The following is a 22747-nucleotide window of genomic DNA, read 5'->3' as shown; positions in this document are numbered from 1 at the left end:
CAATGCTCACGGTACATATATAAAAGCCATAAAAATTGCATAGAACCATGTGCTTAAGTGAAATAGCTAAATACAGAACTTTAGAATCTCAGGGTTAATTGTAAGTTTTTTTTCCTATTTGCATGTAACTGATCTGTATAAAGTATACCTGTCAATCATATCTTCAGATGTGACCACATAAATTTGGCCCTTAAAAAGACATGTATCTCATGTATGTATCTCACTTAGGTAGTGGAACTGGGCCTTTCAGATACATGTGCTCTTAACTCACTCAGCTAATGTAGTATGACTGTTATCCAGGCTTCAGATATTGTACTATTTTAGAATATATATCTCAGTTCATGACATAGCCTAGTTATTTGTGATAAGAAGCATTACTATTGTCTGCACATTAATCATATGGAAATATTTATATTCATGCAATCTCTTTCATTTACAGAAGGAGCAAAAATGTTGGGATATGCAGGCTGTAAGAAATATAAGACTCATGGTAAGACTGATGCCATTAAACGGTCCGATGCCTAAAGCCACATATGTTTTAATGCCTAGTTATAATTGTTAAAATTCTCAGTAGGGTTTGCTTCATGACTCTACGAAAGAGCCGAGTTGCGCAGAAAGCTTTGGAGCGCTTGGTAAATTACGGCCTTTTTTTAAAATATAATGGGCCAAAAGCGCCAACGATCGGCCCTGTTATAGTCATCGCCTTATGTGAAATGCGAAGAAAGTTAAAATGATTGAATCCTCTGAAAACTACGTTTTGAAGATGTTTGAAATGTCTATATTTGGTCTAATATCAACTCATAATATTAATATAATTACTTCTTGAAAACAATAATATCAGCCGCACTGCGGGAGGGTTCACACTGCAGATTCTGCAGGTGATAACTCTAGCAAACCTTCGTCAGAGCTGCTTAGTGTATGTAGTCTTAGCTGCTGGCACCGGCAGCCATAAACCTATACACACCCTGTGTACATTTTGTATGGTTTTGTTCATTTTTTAAAACATGCTTTCTTAAAAATAAAATTGTAAGAACAGCAGATTATGTCTTTTAAATAGTTTTTTATTGAATAATGAGCTTGCGAATGAGATGCATATTTGGTTGTGTCCATTGTGTTCACTCACATCGTTACACATTTGATTGAACGTCACTGGCTGTAGGTCATTGCATCATCAACATTTCTGGCGCTAAATCGAGACTGCTGGCAATGTTGGATTTAGCCAGGTTTAACTTATTTTGTGTGTTAACAAGCAAATAAGAAGCATAGAAATGCACAAGATAAAATTGCTTTAACAGTTTTCAGGCTTTTGAAAACAGAAAACTGACTACCCTAAGCAGTGACAGCGGCAACACTGGTAAAGCATCGAGCCAGCTGCATATCCGAACCTTCCGCATGGTAAGCGTAGGTAGGAATACTTTAATTTGATTGTTGCATCTGCCGTTTTTATTGTTTATTGTAGAAGACTGTTGTGGTTTTGATGTGGCGTATTGTTGTTACTATCTTTATAGCTAACTTCTTATGATACTGCAGTTTTCTTGCTTTGTCGACTCTTACTGCTAATTTCTATGGAGTAGATATTTAATATAGCTAGCTAACTAGCTAGCGTTAACGTAGTATAGTTATAATATAACTAGTATATTGTAGCCTATTATTTAGCTGGCTTTTGTCCTTCAGGCCTGTTGCCTGGTCTTTGAAATGCATGCAGGGGTGGTGAACTCCAAGTGAACAACTGGATTAATAGCGAAACCCACTTTGTAGAATTCCCCCCTATTCTGCGGCTGTGAAAATAAACAGAAGTAAAAGATGAATGATCGTCATCTAAAGCGTTCAGAGCACCACTTCAGACATCTAACGGCTTTTCAGCGTTTCATCTCCGCGTCGCGGCTGTCAGCGTCACGCAGCAAACTCAGCAGAGCCAGGACGAGAGTCTTCCTGTCGCGGACACGACGCAGCGTCTCGTCGACAGTAACTTTCATCTCTCTACGGGCCTCATCAAAATGGGGAGAACTCACGTTGCTAAATCATAAGCGAGAACGCCATGTGGCATTGTTATTTGGTAAAGCTTTAGGTGTCGTTTCCATTCATGCAGGCTTACATCACGGTCTGTCAAAGGGAGACATTTTAAAACGGCATAACTACGTTGTAGTCATCTTCTTTAATGAATGGACTTGGATTAGTGCTGTACATTGACTTCCGCAATGGGATTGATACAAATCGATAAAAACGAAACGCGTATCTACATTAGACGGAAATTGGATAAGGCAACCATGCTAATTTATGCCTGTTTAAAAATAGTTTTCCTGTTAGGTGAGGTTTTATAAATGTTTTATCTACAGTTATCACGGCTGTGATCAGCGCAGTCTCTCATCTCATCTTCATGGCGTTGTTTCAGTAAAATCTGAGTAGATGCTACATGCATTTCCATAGAAGTCGTGCGTCAATGGCTTATTTTTTCTGCCATACAAAGGTCTCCTCATTCAACACCCTTACACTCTGAACTTTTCTAAATCCTGTCAATAATTTCATGAACAGGGTGAGTAAACATGTTATGTCTCAGTGGAGAATCTGCCGGTCGCAAAAGAGGTGTGTTTTCAGCAGGTGACCTGCTTTGTACCTGTGGGGTCAAACTTCAGGATATTCTAGTTGGTACACATTCTCGGGGTTTGGCTAAAAACGTGTCCTATGAACCAGTGATATATACCCCCGTCGCTATGACACTTGAAATTTAGCTCTGTGGGACTCCCATTTCTCCTGATCATCTTTGAAATGTTTCTCTACCTTCATTGGAGTCCACCTGTGGTAAATGAAGTTGCTTGGACATTATTTGGAAAGACACACATTTGTCTGTATAAGGTCTCACAGCTAACAATGCATATAAGAGGAAAAACCAAGCCATGAGGCGAAAGAATTAAATCAAATTATTTATATAGCATTATTACAACAGATGTTGTCACAAAGCAGCTTTACAAATGTCCAAGTCCAAGACCCCATTGAGCAAGCCAAGACTGACAGTGGAAAGGAAAAACTCCCTAGAGCATGAGGAGGAAACCTTTAGAGGAACTCAAGGGGTGGGGGTGGGGGTGGGGGGGCATCCTCCTCTGGCCAAAAGAACTGCATGTAGAGCTTAGAGACAGGATTGTGTAGAGGTACAGATCTGGAGAAGGGTACAAAAAATTCTGCTGCACTGAAAGTTCCAAAGAGTACAGTGGCCTCCATAATTCTTAAATGGAAGAAGTTTGGAACAACCAGGACTCTTCCTAGAGCTGGCTGACCCACAACTAAGTAATTGGGGGAGAAGGGTCCCTTGGTAAGAGAGATGACCAAGAACCCAATGGTCACTGTCACCTACCCAATACCATTCCTACAGTGAAGCATGGTGGTGGCAGCATCATGCTGGGGGGTGTTTTTCAGAGGCAGGGACAGGGACAGGGTTGAGGAAAAGCTGAATGGAGCAAAGTACAGATATATTCTTAATGAAAACATAGTCCAGAGCACTCAGGACCTCGGACTGGGCTGAAGGTTCACCTTCCAACAAGACAATGACGTTAAGCATATAGCTGAGACAACACAGGAGTGGCTTCGGGACAATGCTGTGAATGTCCTTGAGTGGCCTAGCCAGAGCTCTGACTTGGACCCAGTCACACATTTCTGGAGAGACCTGAAAATGGCTGTCCACTGACAGTCCCTGGAGCTTGAGAGGATCTGCAGAGAAGAATGTGCAAACCTTGTGGCATCCTCCCCAAGAAGAATGGAGGCTGTAATCGCTGCCAAAGGTACTTCAAATAAGTACTGAGTAAAGTGTCTGATTATTTATATTAATGCAATATTTTAGTTTTTCCTTTTCAATAAATTTACAAAAAAAATCTAAAGTTCTGTTTACTTTGTCATTATTGGGTACTGAGTGTAGAATGAAGGTCGCAACATAACAAAATGGCAAAAAATGGAAAGGGTTTAAAAACTTTCCAAATGCACACAGCCACATCCACCAATCAGCCACAACATTAAAACCACTGACAGGTGAAGTGAATAACATTGATTATCTCATCAAAGTGGCAGACAGCAAGTGAAAAGAATGGGCAAGTATAAGGATCTAAGCGACTTTGACAAGGGCTAAATTATGATGGCCAGACAATATTCTGGAGCTGACAGAGCAGGCCCCCAAAGCTCACTGATGTATGTAGGGAGTACAGGCTAACTCAACATCATTTTTGATTACATCATGTGTACAGCCAGGTGCATCTGCATCACTTACCTGGGAAAGAGGTGCCACCAGGATGCACTATGGGAAGAAAGCATAGGCAGTGCTCTGGGAACTATGCTCTGGGCAATGTTGTCTAATGGCAGTGGCCTCTATCAATAGGATAATTTGCCATGCCACACAGCAAAAATTGTTCAGGAATGGTTTGAGGAATTTGACGAAGAGTTGATTTGGCATTGACTTTGCCTCCAAATTCCCCAGATCTCAACCAGATTGAGCATATGCATATAGGATGTGCTGGACAAACAAGTCTAATCCATGGGCATCCCACTTCACAACTTAAAAGGATCTGCTGTTAATGTCTTGGTGCCAGATAGCACAGGACACTTTTAGAGGTCTTGTGGAGTCCATGCCTGGATGGAACAACTGTTTTCGTGGCATGAGGGGGACTATATATAATATATATATATATATATATATATATATATATATATATATATATGTATATATGTATATATGTATATGTGTGTGTGTGTGTGTGTGTATTTTATATATATATATAAAATGATGAAATCTTTTTCTTTTCCGTAATTTCATTCTCTGCTCAGAAGGACTTCAGCTTCTTTCTGCTCATTGGCTGTTGGAGTCAGGCCACGAAAAAAACTCAGAAACTAGAATAAAGACTAAAGAGTGATTTCTTTTTTGAGAGAAAGAAAGAGTACTTCACTTTAAATTAGTAAAACTCACCCAGTAGTTTTTATGCGCAAAATTCTAGTTTAAAAATATTTAATGAAAGGAAATAGTTACTTTATTGCTCTGTGGAAGAACATGTCCCTCTTAGGCAGTCTCTTTCATCTTTGCCTTGGTTGAAATAGACAGCTAAGATGCCTTGACCCACCTTAAGGTCTTATGGTCTGAAAGGATGAGGAGAGCTTTTCTTTCTAAGTCCCAAAGATCCTCATCAATAGTGCAAGTAGCACAGGCCCGTTAACACACTTCTTCTGCAGAGATGAGTTTGATTAATCTGAACTGTGGACACCAGCACACTAGTGATCTGTGTGCTCCTAGTCCAATTTAGTCAGTCCCCCTACTCCCACCCCCCCAAAAGGTTCAGCTTGATTCTCCCAGATTCCTAAAGTCTACTGTCCATGTCGTAATGACTGCTCTCGTATGCCCCCATTGGTGTTAAAGCTTGTTTATAATTAAAATCTTCTTTCCAAGCCCAAAACTTTAATAGATGAAAGAAGCTTCAGGGATGACCATATGCTGAACCATAAACCTGTGTGTAGTATAATATAAAACCTGTGTGTAATATTATATAAATGATATATGTAAAAGCCTGTATGTAATACTATAGGCAATTCTCACTAAGTCATAAAAAATGTGTATAACGGTTCTAAATAATTTCCTCTTCATGAGGCATTTGGCTGGCATGGTAATGCACACACTGGTTATGGATGCACTGGTAATGCACACACTGGTTATGCATGCACTGGTAATGCACACACTGGTTATGGATGCACTGGTAGTGAATACATTCGTTAGGCATGTGCAGGTCATCAGCACATTGGTAATGCAGTCTCTGTTGCCCTTAATGGACGTTCTCTTGTGGGATGTTATGGTGTTACTGAGCCTCTAACCGTCTCAACTACTATGGCTGCTCCTACCTTCTCCTGATGTCTCCTGCTGTAGCCCACCACACCTCCAGCTTAGGCAACGACTTCTCCATTGCCCTTAATGGACGTTCTCTTGCGGGTTGGGTCACATACATGCACACCTCAGGACAAGACTAGGACCTTTAGAAAGTTGGTATAGACATGAATTGCTTATTTTTTCATTTTCTAAGTTTTCTCTTATTATTGTGGTGACCATGGTTGGCCAGAGGAGGATGCCCCCCCCCGCCCCTTTGAGTCTTGGTTCCTATCTTCCTCATGCTCTAGGGAGTTTTTCCTTGCTACTGTGCCCTTGGCTTGCTCACTGGGGGCTTGGACTTGGACAAGCTGCTTTGTGACAACATTTGTTGTAAAAAGTGCTGTATAAATACATTTTGAATTGAATTTTGTATTCACACATAGACCTAAAAAACATAGACCTACACATAGACCTAAAAAAAACCCTGCATTCCCCCCCCCCCCCGCACCAACACCCAAGCTGACTTCAGGTGGAGTAATTGTATCTGAATGGGGGCTGTTGTATATGGATGGATTCGGGTACAGACGCACATAAAAGAGAGAGAGAGAGAGAGAGAGAGAGAGAGAGAGAGAGAACTGGGTAAAAATAAAATCAAACGCACACAGGCAGGTGTGAGAGTGATGAAATATTATGTAATATGCTCCTGTATATTCACTGCTTCTTTGTTTTATGTTTAAAATTAAGCCACTATACATCCCTCCTATACATGCTGCCCCTTATTTATTAATAGATGCATTATCATTGTCTAGTGTAGGTTTTTGTAAGGAAGGTGATAAACCATGTTCAAAAAGTGCTCCAAAAACACTTTTTATTATTATTGCTATCTAAATAGTCGTAGTCATTGAGTACTAAGCCAAAGCATCAACAACTGTTAGTGTGCAGTTTGTTACTGACTGCACTTTAAGAAAATAATTTCACTGTAAATATTAATATACCAATATACCAAACATTATGCTGAACAAATGTGTTGTAAATTTTGAATTAGATGAGAATTTGAATTAGATCAAGTATAAGCAAAAAATTTACACAAATTGTGTACACAAAGTACAAGGCAGACAATAATTGCTCTCCTTATGTAGTAGTTTTGAAGTCAATAAACGCAATATATGTGGACAAAGAACATGCAGGAAAAAAGTAGAAAGCAAACACGAGTCTCCAACAGAGTTTAAGGAAACAAACAAAAACGGAATCGAACAAAAAAGTGCACTAACAGCAACAAAACAAAGCCAACGTAATGACAATGACCGACAACAGTGATGGAAAAAAGGGCTTAAATCATGAGCAGCATAGTGATATAATAATACAAAGGTGGTGTGACAAACCAGGCAGAACACACCACCTGAGTGCGGCGTGGCAACTAACCAAAACAAAGACGTGTGACTGAAAACATAAAAAAAAAGCCATGTCCAAAGCTGCCACCATATGACAGAGGTCGTTGGTGGGAGGGGGATATTGTCACAGTACTCCCCAACAAAACACCACGGCACCACATCAGCGGCAAGACAAAGGGAGAGGGGTGGGCACACAACAGGCACTGTGCCGGCCTGGGCATGGAGAGCTTCAAGGACACCATACTTCTCAAGCCCTGGACCTATTGAAACTGCATGTCCCCAGATTTTGGCAGCCACCTTCTTCAACTGGGTACTGGATACCATGATCTAGGACCTCCGGTGCAGGCTCCTAAAGGCATAGGCTCCTGAAGGCTCCCTCTGATGGAACATGTCACAGCTCCCTCATTTGAGACAGCTGGACCCTTGACTCCACACATGAGTTGGAAGCAGCACAGACATCCATGATGAACTCTACAGGACTACCTATGCCTCCCGGGGCGAGATCTGGGGGTGTCCTTGCCCATGCAGAGAAGTCTGGGGCAAAACGAGTCCCCGGCAAGCTTCGGGTAACAGCACCCCTACGTTCACCAGGCCACTGTAGAGGAGAGAGAGAGGCCTACACCACGTGCAGACAAGGGAAATAAAAAGGTAAAAAGAAATCAAAAGGAAACTTCCAGAAAATGGTCATTATGTCACAGGTGTAGAAAATGCAGGAAACAAAGGGAAGCAAACGCAAGTCTCCAGCTGAAGAGTTTAATGAACAACAAAACCAAACATAAAAGTGCACTAACAGGAACAGAACAAAGCCAATGTAATGACAATGACTGACAACAGTCGTAGAAATAGAAATGGCTTATAAAAGGAGGTGCAGATTGTGCAGAGAATTGGGCAAATATGGACCACCTGAGGGTGGTGTGGAAACAAACCAAAACAGGCATGAGAAACAAAAGAACAAACAAACAAAAGCCACATGCAAAGCCACCATAGTCTGACGGAGGCTACCAATGTCAAAATATCAAGAGGTCTCATGTAGTTTTTGGTGGAATTTGAATTTTACATTTATCATCTACACCATAAAAAAATTGTTTATAGATATTAACATTTATAGATATAAATATTTATAACAGTAATGCTAAAAATATGTTATTAATATACATTAACATATAAGTATGTATATTAACATATCCATATATATATATTCATATATTTTCTAAAAATATCTTAATGTCCTTTCCTTTGACATTTCCTTGAGGTCTTTGATGCATACCATTAAGTACAGAAATTATATGTTGAAGTTACTTTTTTTTAAGTTGGCTGAATGAAAATCGCCTTTGTACTGTTTTCTGAACTACTGCAAAAGTTGGGGAAATTATAGTCTGTACAAAGGAGTTTTAGTGTTCTGTTCTGACACTGCACAGACATGCAAACCACGCACTGAGCACAGTGTGTCTGGCCTTCATTGACTGTGATAAAAGCATGGAATTTCTGAAAAGTTCTTCAAGGTCTTCTATGTAAAGGTTGATCTGCACTCTTAAAAACAGAGAGAGAGAGAGACAGAGAGAGAGAGCGAATAGACTTTGATGTTTTATTCCTTCAGATGCCTTGGGTCATTGCTCCAGGGTGAAAGGTCGAGCTCAGGCTTAGTGGATGCTCTCTGATCCTCTGCCAGATGACTGTGGTTTTTGTCACTTTTGCCCAAAAGAACCATCACCAATGAAGCAGAGAAGTGTAGACCTCTGATGACCTGACTCAGGAATCCCCAGAGCTTCCTGCCCTATATATCAGTTTTCTCAGCCAGTATTTGCTTTCACAGAAACCAGCTGAGGCTGAAGTGTGAGTCGAGTTGGTTTTTAGCTGGCATTTCATTTATCTCGGGATTCACGTCCTACCACGAGTATAATTACAGCTTGTAACAGGAGGTAATCTCTAGCCCCTCAGCTTCCTTTTTCTCTCGTCTAACACGTACTTAAAAGAAAAAAACAGGATAAACCAGCATCTATATACATACATTAACGCTGAAAGAAGGAAGTACCGTTATGTTCATAAACTATCAAGCCCATAATCAGTTAGCTGGAATTTTCTTTAGAGTCACATTTATCACCCTACTGCAGTTCTGAAGCATCTTATCAAAAGTTCTTCCTGTGGTTGCCTCTCATCAAATATGAAGGCAAAGGTATAAATAAATAAATAAATAAATATATCCTTGGGGAAATAAAGGGAATACTTTGAAGTCAAGCCTAGTGTAGCTGTAACAAATGTTGCCTTTTGAACAGTTCTCCTACCCTCTGAATTCTTAAATTCACAATAATCTCACCTTCATAAGAAAACAAAATCCAAGTCGACTGTCAGAAAATCTCAGTAACCAAAGCAATGTAAGTAGCACTGCAAAAAGTAGGCTGATGTCTCAGAGGAAATCAGGAGGCACAATTTTGGGTGCGAGTGAGAAAGGGAGAGAGCGAGAACATCCTAAAAACCTAAATCAGATACACAGTTTCCTGCTGGCAGTGCCATGATGAAATATCTTGGTAATAAAGAAACAACACAAGCAAGCACCTTTGTTAGTCTGAATAGTATAATCCATGCATTGGGTACTTTTTCAGAGTCTATCCCCACACACCGTTCTTATTGTCTGAGTGACTCCAGGGGCACAGGAAGCGTTTGAGCATTGCAAGTATTTGTAGGCTCCATGGAAGGGGCTATGGTCACAGTGAGATTCTAGTGAATGGGAAAAGAGGATACAGTGCAGTTAATCTGTCTGAGGAGAGCCAAGCAGCTGAGACTGAATTCTGTCTAGACTGCTGAGGGCTCACAGATAAGGCCAGCCATTTTGGAAATGGCTTCTATGAAGGGCAGATTTTACAGAAATTTAGTTCTGAGTTGCTCCATTGGTTCTGCTGCCTATTAAGTTTATTTTACTTAAATATCAAAGGCTTAATGCAAAACTATGAATGTAAACCTGTATTGGGAACACAAACTGCAAATCATTTTGAATGCATTTGATGCAGTTTTTTTCAGGTAATTACATGTTAAATGCATAATGACCATTAGTATTGATAAAGTTGTACTTCATGGTACAGTATTCAAGACCCAACTCTTGGAGATCTTACAGAGTTTAATTTTTGAAGCTAACTTTTTCCACACCCGATTCAGGTAGTCTACAGAAGTGTATAAAAGCAGTTTGGCCTGATTTGGAGCTATTTGGAGCTTAATCCTCAGGTCATAATTAAAAAGGTCTCTTCTTTCCAGTAAAAAGGGGATTATTCTATAGTAAAAGTTAATATAACTCATAATGGGTGACAATGCATGTTGACCATTTAATATGATCTCTCTTGTGCAATGTTACCTGGCCTCTACAATAGCTGTCATTCAGTGTTACTGCCATAATATTAAAATACGCATATCCTAAATAAGCAGGAAATGTAAATGCCACTGGTTGGTGATGCTTTCACCGGAAAATAAAGCAACATTTATAAAAAGTACATTTGCCTAACCCTTTGGTGTTGGCACATTCAAAATTTGGAAACAAATTTCTGATGACTAACCTCATCTCAGCCACCCAATTACCTATTGTAAATCTGAAAACTGAAATAAGCTACATTTTGATATAACTGGTGAAGAGGCTTGTGCCATAAATTTTTTTCCATACGCTTTGTTGTGTAATGCTAACTGTACTATAGCTTTCATTACTTGGCCTTAACATTAGCAAATTTGACTAGGTTATTCCTTCAGTTTCAAGTCACAGGTGCTCAGCTTCACATCACTGCTAGTGGCAGCCTCATCCTCTTCTTATGGGTTACACCTGCGGCTGCGCTGTATCTCCTGCTGAACAGCTCGACCTTAGCTGAGTCACTTAAGTCAGCTGTATTACAGGAAAGCCATTAACTTAAAAAGACAGTCATACTACATTCTTTATCTGAACTTTGTAGAGCTGTCTGCAACACATCCTTGGGGTTCAGATTTATAGAAGCCTACACCGGAATGCAGGGATGCCATAGAGATGATTTAAGTGGGGACTCTAGGAGTAACCTTAACATCTTGACACTGTATATGTGCATGTTTGCATGTGTGTGTGTGCACGTGTATTCAGGCAGTCTTCACACATAAATATCCCTATCCTTAGGTCTCTCACTGTCTTCCACAGAATCACTGTTCACAATCCTGCCATGGCAGACACATATGAAAGTGATGAAATACTGGCATTTGCACAAACTTATTTGCACAAACATCTCCCTTCTGTTCTGTGTGGGCCCCTGCTGGCGTTCAAGCAACCACCCTGAACATATGGCCTCATACATATGCCTTATTCATATGCTCACGATGTGTAATGATATTAATTTTTGTTGGCACTTTTTTGTGTATTTTATCATTTATTTCCAAGAATTCCACTCCAGACCTCAGAAAACACCAGCACAGTCCAGATATGACATTTTCCAGTTCCCGGGCTTGAGTGAGGTAATCAACAGTTGGAGAACTGATCACCTATGTAGATTACATCTATCTCTGTGCTGAGAAATGATGTAGTCTACAGTTCAGGGTAGCCCCCCACGTTTTCAGTTCTTTTTGCAGATCTGATCAGTTTTGCCCTCTGGATGCTGTGTGCAGGTTGACAGGACGGAGGTACTTCGGAGTAGTATTAACCCTACGTTCTCCAAAGTCTTCACGCTGGACTACTACTTCGAGGAGGTGCAACGTTTGCGCTACGAACTCTATGACATCAGTAGCAGCCACAACGGCATGAGGGAGGCTGACTGCCTTGGTGCAATGGAGTGCACACTTGGACAAGTACACATACACACATATACATACACACACACACACACACACACACACACACACACACACACACACACGAGCAAAAACATACACATACACACATAAAACAAACACAAATGCAAACATACATGGAAAACATACACATATGCACAGACACTAGATGTTCTCTCTCTCAAACACACACATACACACACACACAGTTTAGTGTATTTCTTTACAATACAATGGCACCTTTGAAGGCATTATCCCAAACAAGTAATACCACTTACTCATTTATGGTTCTTCTACTTTATACCAAACAGAGATTAAAATGAATGCTCTAATGTTACCATAAGACACAGTTTCAGTCTGCTAGTCTGTTAACTGCCCATTTTTATTTGTCCTGGCAAAAAAAATTATTTTGTAGAGTTATTGCTTGTGCACATTTAGATAACAGCTAATCAAACTCAAGCAGTCGTTAAGATTGTAATATGCACATCAGTGTTGTTTCAGTGTTGAAACAGAGGTGTTTGCACAAGAATGAGACTTGCTCTGTCCCTGACGAGCCATACCAGACCTCCTCTGTCCCTGACTGGCCATCCCTGACCTGCTCCCTCCATGACAAGCCCTGCCACACCATTCTCTATATAGAGTATGAGGCAATTGCAAGTGTTGTGTGAGATACTTAATTTGTAACTCTCTGAATGAGGAGCTCTGAGAGTCTCACTTAATATATAATAAATGCCAATATTCTTTATATTCAATATTCGGTTTTTATTTTGTTTTACCAAAGCTGCTCTCATACTTCTCATTTGTTTTGGGTACAGAGGCAACATTATTTTAATAAGAATGGGCTGTGAATGCCATGGGTTGCTGTTGATACTGAAAGCACATTGTGCTAAGAAACAGAACCACCCCCGCCCCACCGCCTCCACCTTAATAATGTAGAACTGGAAGCATTTCTTTGTAAATAAAGATTTTTCTCAGCTGTAATTACAAACTGGTTTGGGGGCCAAAAAACTCACAATTAGATTTCCACACTGATTTCGTGTAATCACCCTGCTCTCAGTGTCTGTTCTTTGCTTCACACTCTTGGCAGAGCTGCAAGGTCTGCTCCCTGAAGGACATCCCCCTCCAGAGCCTCTTCGCTTTGGTTCTCCTCCCGTCTGTTCGCAGAGACAGTTTCAAAAAGTGGCATGGAAGTTGACGAATGTGACGGGTACCTTGTGTCTTATCTGTCTCCAAACAGATTGTGTCCCAGAGAAAGCTCTCCAAAGCCCTGCTTAAGCAGAGCAGCACAGGAGGAAAGTCCACTATTACGGTACGGCATCCTCCTGTTCACTTATTTACAACCCAAAATCCAGTTCACATTTGCCGCAAGATGCAAGAAACATTGTACAGGATAGGCACACATCCTGGAGTTGGATTTAGTTCTAAAAAAGCCTCCTCTGTATTACACTAAACAAAATGAAGTCCTTGTTGAACATACTCTGAAGACTAGGAGTGAAATGGGACCTGTGTAGATTCTCTTTCTTTAATTGCTCTATTGAATCAAGTATTGCTGTTTGTTTTGTGGTATAATCAATAGATTTTAATGATCCCAAGAGAGGAGGCAGGCAGGAGGCATCATCTTTCCCCCAAAACACTGATCTTGTCGATCAGTGAAACACTACTGAATGGCTATGACATTTCTTGAAATAACATATGAGCTGTTTTTTTTTTATCGGAAACATTTACAGCAGAAACAGCTTTTTCATTAGAGCATGGCAGCAGACATAACTGGCTGTCAGTCTTGGCAGACCACCTGTCAGCATTGGCAAGTAAGCTAACCTAATTAAGGGTCCTGCATTTGACCTATCCGATGATAGCAGTGGTGACTTCAGACGCACAGGAGCCATAGATGTGTTCAGTGTGTAATGTACTGATGTACTGTTCTCTACATTGTAAATGTTCTCAATGTTAGGTCTGTTAAGAGGCTAATGTTCGGGTCACCTTTACCTCTTGGTCTCCCCAGATCACCGCAGAGGAATTGACAGGAAATGATGACTATGTGGAACTGTCATTCAGTGCCAGGAAACTTGACGATAAGGTGCGTGTGCTACGTATACAAACATACAGAAACAAACAAGTAAGCAAACACACCCTCTTTATAACCTTAAGTAAGCAGCGACACCAGTGGATGGAAGAAAGTTAGAGAAGCTCAGGGATAATTTTTTTATATGAAGTTTTTAATCATCTGTTTATGTAGTTGTAGTTCTATTACGCTGTGACACTTTCAGCAGCGCTAATGACAATCAGAGAGGTGGTCAGTCGTAGAAGAGGGAGGGATAGAGTAGAGTAGTAAGGAAGAAGGATAGAAAATGTGAGAAAGAGAGAGAATAGAGTAGTAAACATGCAAGGGCGATAGTTCCTCAGGGAGACGCCATCAGCTTTCATCAAGATGGATAATTACAAGAGACTGAAATTAATAAGGGGGGATTGATACAAGCAGAACCAAATGACTGTGTGAGCCACAGATCAGTCTCACACTGAGTGCTTCTCATGCTCTCTCACCTCTTTTATCCTCTCCGATCTTAAATCTCCTCCATGTCTCACAGTTCCTCCATCAAAGTAATTCAAACTTAAATTAAATTAAAGCAACTTAGACCTGCAAAATGATCAGCAGAGGATGTCAACTCTTTCTCTCTTTCTCCCTCTTTTCTTTTTACGTCTCTCTCTCTCTCTCTATCCGTTAGCTTTCATATCTCCCTCATTCAGTCTTTCTCTCACTGCTAGTTGACAAGTATTTTGATTTAGAGAGAGAAAAAATTGCTGCCTGTCCTGCGTTTGAGCTACAACCTGCTAGTCATCAGTAAAATACCATGTGACAGACCAAGGACTGGGATATCCCTGACAATGAACATTTTGAGTAAAACATTTCAACAGAAGGAATTACAGCCCCCCCCCCCAATATTTTGATAGTGGCAATTTCTGTTAGTGTGACAAGCAGTCTTTTCTGAGGTTTATTTTCTTATGCAGAGTACACTTATTATAAAGAAAGTGTGAATTTGAGGAAGGATAAAAAGAGAATTACTTATCATTTTTGGTACATTCCAAACCAAAATGAAATAAATTGTATTATATGCTAGTATTTGCTGCATATTTGTTGACATGTTGGGTCAAGTTTTTTCAATTTTTCAATTTTCATTTGGGTCACATATTCCCAGACTTTATCTTGTATGATCCTTTATTATGTATGATTAATTTGATCGATTCTGAAAAAAAATCATTTCATACATGGACACAAATGTCACTTTTGGCTCTCAAGAATTTTATTATAGAAATGCTTCACAAATGATCATGTGGTCAAGTATAAGCCTACCAGCCCAGCTGCTAAGAAACAGCTGACCCTGGATTGGAAAAGAGCTGACCCTGGATGGGAAATATAAAAAGGGGGAGTTGAGAGGAAGCAATAGTTGATGTGAGACTCGCTAACCCTTAGTCCCAATGAAACTTTCCTCAGCAGCATAGCATCCAGAAATTGTGAACCGACATTTGTGACATTCTTGACTGAACGAGAGAAAGTTTCTAGAACATGCCCCAGAAGGGAAGGGCTTGAGGAATAACAGGAATGCTAAGAAACAGCCACACCTCTGGAGCAAATGGAGTTTCACCAGGGACATACAAGGAGTTACTCCAGGAACATTAACAGTATTTGGGAGCAAATTAACAGTGTTTGGTGGTACAGCATGGAGCTTTCTTTTTTTTTTTTTTTTTTTTTTTTTGATCAAGGTCTTTTTATTTGATTTGTCACATTATCACATTAATTCTATAAATTATCAGGTGTTTAACAGGCAAAGAAACATATCTAACCCCATCTCATGTTATGTAGTGTAATACATAGCCAGACTTCCACAAGAAAATTTGTGGAAGAGGATACAAATAAAGTAAACTTTCAAATAAATACATACATTGTCACACCGTCAGTTTTCATGTCATAGACTTGGGGTTCCTAACCAGAAAACGTTCTACAGCCCACATGGAAATTTAACTGACCTTTTAAAATCTAAACCAATGCAGCATAACAATCAATCACACAACAAAATAAACAGTAAACATATACAGCATTTGTTTCTGACTCACAGTGTTTTAACCATTTATCCATAATGGATAAAAATCATACAAGACAGTAGAAACATCACACTGGCATTAACATAACTAGCTTGCTAATTCACCAGCTATAGTCATGTGAAAGTACTATGCCAGACCACTCAATGAGTTTATCATAAATGTAATGTTTTATTTTTGCAAATAATTAACATAATATCTTGTTTGTTGAAATATTTATGTATAATGGAATGATTTTTACGTTGTAAAACAGAAAAAAGAAAAACTTTGTCCAACGTCCTCCTAGCAGTACCATTGTTGCCCACTGGGGTTAAGAAGGATCAAATAATACAAACCTCCCTGGCTGAACCTCTGTCAGTGTATCTGATCTTCTCCGATTTGAGATGGCACTTGACTGGCCTGATCCGGTGACTGTTTTTCGGCGGAATAGCATTAAAACAATATCACTCTCCTGGCCAGAAGAGAATAGAAGGCCAGCATGACAATTTACACCCCCAACTAAGAGGGGTGTCTGTCAGGGCCACACAAATCAATGCAATGAGAGGTGATGGCCCTACTGCTTTTCTAAATATCCTAGAAAAGGTAATTTGCCAGACGTGAACATCTTCGTACATGTCCTAATATGTGCAGCAGAGAGGCCGGGTTCTGCCTGCACTGATCGCATGTGGGGTCCACGCTGGAGCTGATCTTACAAAGTCTAGCTTCAGACCAACCCATACTGTGTTCAGTTTTAAATTGTATAACAGCATACCTGATATGGTAGAGGGGAAAATTTCCTGTATTATTTTGTGCCAAGTTTCTTCTGAAATTGTCTCGCTTTTACTGATTCCAGACTTTGACTGGAATGATAACCAGGTTAGAAGTGAAGCTAGAAATAGATTCTGTGAATGCCAATGTAGCATACAATAGGGCTGCTAGAGATGAGGACCAAATGGATGCTCAGATGCCCCATCCAGAGCTGACCATTCAGGGACAGCGACATCGTCCTTTTCCCAATATAACAATGCTCTTATGCTGACAGCCCAGTAATAATACGGAAAGTAAAAAGAATGCCTCCCATTGTATGAGATTTCGTTTTGCTGTTTGCTGTTTAGAAAACAAAGGTCTTGTTAAAGAAACAGGAAGACATTGGAATACATACAGAAATGTAGGCAGAATATTAATTTTTAACATGAATTCTTTGACCAAGATAGAGGGACAGGGGGCCCCTCTGTTCAGTGTCCTGACTCAGATTAGATAATAGAGGCTGGTAATTAATTGCATATAGATCTTTATGGTTATGTGTAACCCATATCCTAAGGTTCTTGAATTTCGATGGTTTTAATTTAAAAGGAAATGAGCCTAAATGTATCCAACCAGCCCCAGTGTCGACAGGCATCAGCTCACTTTTCTGGAAATGAACTTTATAGCCAGAAATGTTGCCAAATTTCCTAAGTAGGTTTGTTAGTTTGGGGAGACTGCCTTAGTTTGGGGAGACTCCCTTAATATCTGCATTTTGCTTCAGAGCTACAGCAAGTGGTTCCATTGCAATTGCAGACAGAAGTGATGACAAAGGACATTTGTGCCACACCGAAGCACAAAAATTGGTAGACAGGTTATTATTAGTATACATGACATCCGCCGGAAGTATAAATTTATGGTAAAATCCAGATCTGTTGAAAACCTTTTCCGCATCAAGTGAAAGCACTACTTCTAACCCAGAGGGTTAGAGAGTGGCCTTAAAAGATATTCTAAAGCCGTCTAATATTAAAAAAAGAAAAACAATTTTTAATAAAGCCTGTTTGATTGGGTAATATGATAAAGAGAAGAACCCCTTCAAATGAAACTCCAGAACCTTTATGAGGATTTGTTTATAGCACAGAGATTTCTAATGTAACTGCTGCCATGGTAGAGAGGGTGATGGTTGGACATGCCCGTTACATGGACTACACAAAAAGAATTTAAAGAATGTGTGGAGTTAACACAGGTCTGTTTGATCAGAAACGCATCCTGTGGGTTTCTTACCATGGATGTGATTTATATTTAGAAATAGGAAATTATTTTTTAACTGAGAAAGTGAGATTTGCACTGTGTTTATGTACCCTACAGGACTTTTTCAGCAAGTCAGATCCATTTTTAGAGATCTACAGAGTGAATGATGATGCTACGCAGCAGCTTGTGTACAGAACAGAGGTGAGAGCCTTTACACACACACGCGCACACACACACCCACACACACACACACACCCACACACACACACACACCCACACACACACACACCCACACACACACACACCCACACCCACACACGCGCACACACCCACACACGCGCACACACACACCCACACACACACACCCACACCCACACACACACCCACACCCACACACACACACCCACACACACACACACACACACACACACACACACACACACAAATATACATGCATTCTGGACTAAAACTGAATTACACTTTCTATGTGGATTCCTCACTGAAAATCTTACAAATAAACAGATTTAGGATGAGTCTAGGACTGGTCTTAAACTGTGCCTTCTTTTCAGCCCAGGAACATGGTTATCCTATGACTGGAAGAAGGGCTACTACAGGCATGATATGTGCTGATACTAAACAAAACGTGTACATTATCAGTGTCACTGCTGCCTGCCCACAGACTGTCATGAACAACCTCAATCCAGTGTGGAAGACCTTCAAAACATCCCTGAACTGTCTCTGCAGCGGAGATCATGAGAGGATGCTGAAGGTGATGGATCATACACAGTTCACGTAATACTGGTAGGAAAAAGAAGGAAAGAGAGAGAAGTAGAGGAGAGAGACGCAGTGAGTTATACGTGACGCTGTCATTGCAAAGTAGTTGATTTGCAGTCAAGTGGCAGTAGATTGTCGTTGCCCTGTTAATGACTCAGATGAATTCTTTAGTTATTTATGCTATCAGTTCTCAGAGCTATCAGCAGTGAGAAGACGTAAGGTAAATTATTCACTCAACTGCTTGTCTGAGGTTCACTGTGATTACAGACTCATTTGATAAATGCCAGCAGAAACAATGTGTGGTTTCTGATTCAATTCCAAATATCTTTCAGACTTCAGTGGCCTTCAAAACATGTTTCTTGAAACAGAAAATTACATTTAAAGATCCAGGGAACATATTGTAAGATGATAAAATGTTTCTAGAATAGGTCACAGTCAGAGCTGAATATTATAGTGCAAGCAAGGAAAATAAAATAATATATGTATGAAACTACTGATGAGGATTTAGCAAATAATTATGAATTTCTGGCATCAGATAAGCCTCACTCACTGCTTATGTAATGGTAGATTTTATGCTCTGTGGATTGTAAAAAAAAATGCATGGACTTCATGCTAAATAACTTAGCACTGACTACCCAGCACTGACTACCTTAGAGTTTTCCTGTAGTTAATGTCAGTGTAGTCTGCATTGGGTAAAGCTATGTAAGACTTCCCAAAATTTGTATCCCCATTTTACATTACAAGGTTATTTTCTTGACTTTGGAATGCTATTTATAGGTCACAATTAATATATGAACATTTTGCATAGAAGAGCAAGATTAAGCTAATTAGAAAACATAAATTTAGGTTTCTTTGGGGTTTTTAATTGCATTTGTATTTGAAGACTACCTTTCTGTAAATAAACCATGGAAGGCAGCTGGTAGTTTCTTTGCAATATATATGCTAAGCTGACGTAGAGGTATCATAACTAATTATGGGAGGTTCTAGATTGCTGTAAACTTATGCCACTCAAATCTAGACTTGTGATTTGAATACTGCTGATGTAGATTAATGCTGCCTGAATTAATGTCAGTAATAAGAGCAGGATTAGTTAGCTGTGGTTTCTTTACACCATGACTCTGAACTATGGCTTAGGAGGTTCTCTGAGTGGTTTTGAAATGGAAATGAAAGTTTTCCTTAATCAAATAATAGAACTATAAAATACTCATTTACTGCAAACCAGGAAAATTAGGAAAGTATAGCCTCTCAACTACCTAATCAGAAGAATGTAGTCTAACTATCTTGTCCAATGAGCAACATATAGTCTTTTGGAATTAAATATCGAATATATTGTACTCCTGTTTACTGTACTGAACTGTTCAGAACAATCTAAATTCCTGAACTGTGAAAACGTAGTTGTCATATGGTTTGGTGTATCTCCCTCCCACCTCTATGCTTCTGTTTCTCCCTTGTAATAGTTTACTTAAAAATAACTCCAGTCCTTTTTAAACTAAAGTTATGTATCCTATGGAACTAATGGCACTGCCATAGTTGTGTAGGGAGCTAACCGGCTGTTCTGCTATCAGGCTGATAAGAAAGCGGTTGTCCCTGTGTGCATGTCTTTTGTGTGTGTGTGTGTGTGTGTGTGTGTGTGTGCGCGTGTGCGTGTGCTCAGTCAGTACACTACTGTTGGTTGTCACTGTACTCTGTGGGAATCTCATGATCAGACAGCACGAAATTCCTGCTGTTCAGTAATAAATGAGTTCTTGATCACATGGAATATTCCGATTGTATTCGTATGTCAGCTAGAAAGACACTCAGACATAGAGACAGATGGATAGAGATCCACTGGTAGATAAATAGAATGTGATAGATGAATACATAAATAGAATGCATAAACAGAGAGAGAGAGAGAGAGAGGTTAAATAGGAATTGTTATTCTCTTCTCTCAGCTCAGTATCATTGCAGCCTGAGCGAGCGAGAGAGAGCATCCTAAAGATCCTGAATCAGATAGACAGTTGTTTCCTGCTGGCAGTGCCCTGATACTGATATGCACTGCCTGTTCCTGCACTGTGATTAATGTGTCATAGCTACACTGCTGTCAGTAAGGCTTTGACTGGGTCCAGGTGATCACTAGTGAGAGCACAGAGCTACACTCTTTCTATATCCAGTCAGCTGCTGGTCTCCCCAGGACCTGTGTAGATTAGGTCTCTTCCATGAGTTTTTGCACTTGCTGAAACCAGGCTTGCGTGCATGGGGGGTTACGCTGTATGGGTGGGTAACACTGAATAGATGGGTTACACTGAATGAGTGGGTAACACTGAATGGGTGAGTACCACTGAATAGATGGGTTACACTGAATGGGTGGGTTACACTGAATGGGTGGGTTACACTGAATGGGTGGGTAACACTGAATGGATGGGTTACACTGAATGGGTGGGTTACACTGAATGGGTGTTCTTAGAGAATGATGATATATTTTCATCCACAGTTCCATTCACTAAACATTGATTCCCTCCCTTCTCTCTATTGGCGTCTCCAAACTGCGCATTCCTTGTTTGGAGAGTAAACTATCCGTTTAACAGTATGTTACTCTCACAGTCACACTCATTTTTAATGATCTTTACAAAGACCGATGTATGTGGGGACATTACTTACGAATAATCATAAGCAGGTATGAGACACCAATGATCGGATGTGTTGGTGTTTGTCATGGAATGTTGGGTTGCCATACATAGCCGGTGCTTATTAAACCTCAGTCCTTTCCACCTCGCCGCCTCCTCTTCATTCGAGCATCTGCGTTAGACATGGTTACCACAGCGACAAGCTCACAGGAGCCAAATGAAGAAAGTCCTAAAAGTTTTTGAACTTCCAGTAAATAATACCAGATGCAGGCGGTCACAGCCTAGCGTTTCCAGTGTCTGAGAACAGCTTCTTTGATTTATGATTAGGCCTGTAATTTATGGTGAAATACAAAAATAAGAGGCTAACATTTAACCATATGTGAAAGGAAGCACTAAAAATGGATCTTAGCAATACATGTTTTGTTTACTCTCTTTGGCTCTCTCCCACGTGCACGCTAAAATTAGGTCCGTGGGTGTCTGTAGCCCTTTCTATTTCCTGCTGTCCTGTATGCGGATGGATATACCCTCTCACAGAACACGAGAATCATTTTCGGCCCACTCGTGACTGAGCCACATATAAGGGTGATTAGTGCGCGGATGTATTGCCTCATTCCAACTTCCATGCCTCCGGCAGAACCATTTAGAGACGCACCTCGCCTCACAGCCGCTGTTCACAGTGCTCTCCCACAGGCTCTTTTAGTACTGAATTAGCACGAGCACAACGCTGCTGAGTGGCCGTTTGAAACAGGAACTCATTCGAAAAGGACTACCTAAAGCTCGCAGAGTGCTGATGACCCAAACCTGTTTTTTTCACAATTTGTCTGATTCTGGTGCGAGCTAAGTGCAGTATTTATTTAGCAGGCATATATTCTCATGAAGCATATGTATCCTGTGTTCATAAATCATCCCATCAATCATTATCATTTATAATCTTAAGTCATCACTTTGCCCCTTATAAGAATTTGAACACAAAATGCAGATTTTTTTTTTAAATTAATGGCAATAACAATTGTCCTTGGTTGCATTCTTTTGCGTGTGTGTGTGTGTGCGTGCGTGTGTGTGCATTCTAAAAGTGTTGTACAGCTGAAGATCTGTTTCATATGCTGAGGGAGTGTAATGGTTATTTGGGTGCTTAAATTAGATCCTTTTAAAGCATCTTTCTTTCTTCTGTGGTGTTAATATTGAAACTGTCACGAACACTTAGCAGAATGTAGCAAGGCAATTTTTATTACCCCTATATTACATTACGTGACTTCTGTTCTTCAACATTGTTTTGATAAGACTAAATGCAATATGTTTTAATGTGTTACTTTAAACAG

At 40.1% G+C, this 22747-nt stretch overlaps 1 protein-coding gene across 2 annotated transcripts in view; it reads left to right on the top strand.

Moving 5' to 3' along the window:
• The window catches only part of cpne4a (copine IVa), a 55021-nt gene that overhangs the window by 10108 nt on the left and 22166 nt on the right, over positions 1-22747 (top strand). The window contains exons 3-7 of one of the 2 annotated variants that reach the window (XM_027005391.2): positions 11824-11904; positions 13223-13294; positions 13988-14062; positions 18169-18252; positions 18731-18820. In XM_027005391.2, coding sequence (XP_026861192.1) covers positions 11824-11904; positions 13223-13294; positions 13988-14062; positions 18169-18252; positions 18731-18820 — 402 coding nt within the window. Of the gene's footprint in view, positions 1-11823; positions 12004-13222; positions 13295-13987; positions 14063-18168; positions 18253-18730; positions 18821-22747 lie in introns of both variants that reach the window. The other variant, XM_027005390.2, reaches the window with a different exon arrangement.

Source organism: Electrophorus electricus, chromosome 5 (genome assembly GCF_013358815.1).
Source record: "Electrophorus electricus isolate fEleEle1 chromosome 5, fEleEle1.pri, whole genome shotgun sequence".
In the NCBI taxonomy this organism is placed as follows: Eukaryota; Metazoa; Chordata; class Actinopteri; order Gymnotiformes; family Gymnotidae; genus Electrophorus; species Electrophorus electricus.
The sequence above is the reverse complement of the archived record's forward strand: the minus strand, read 5'-3'. Positions and strand labels throughout refer to the sequence as shown.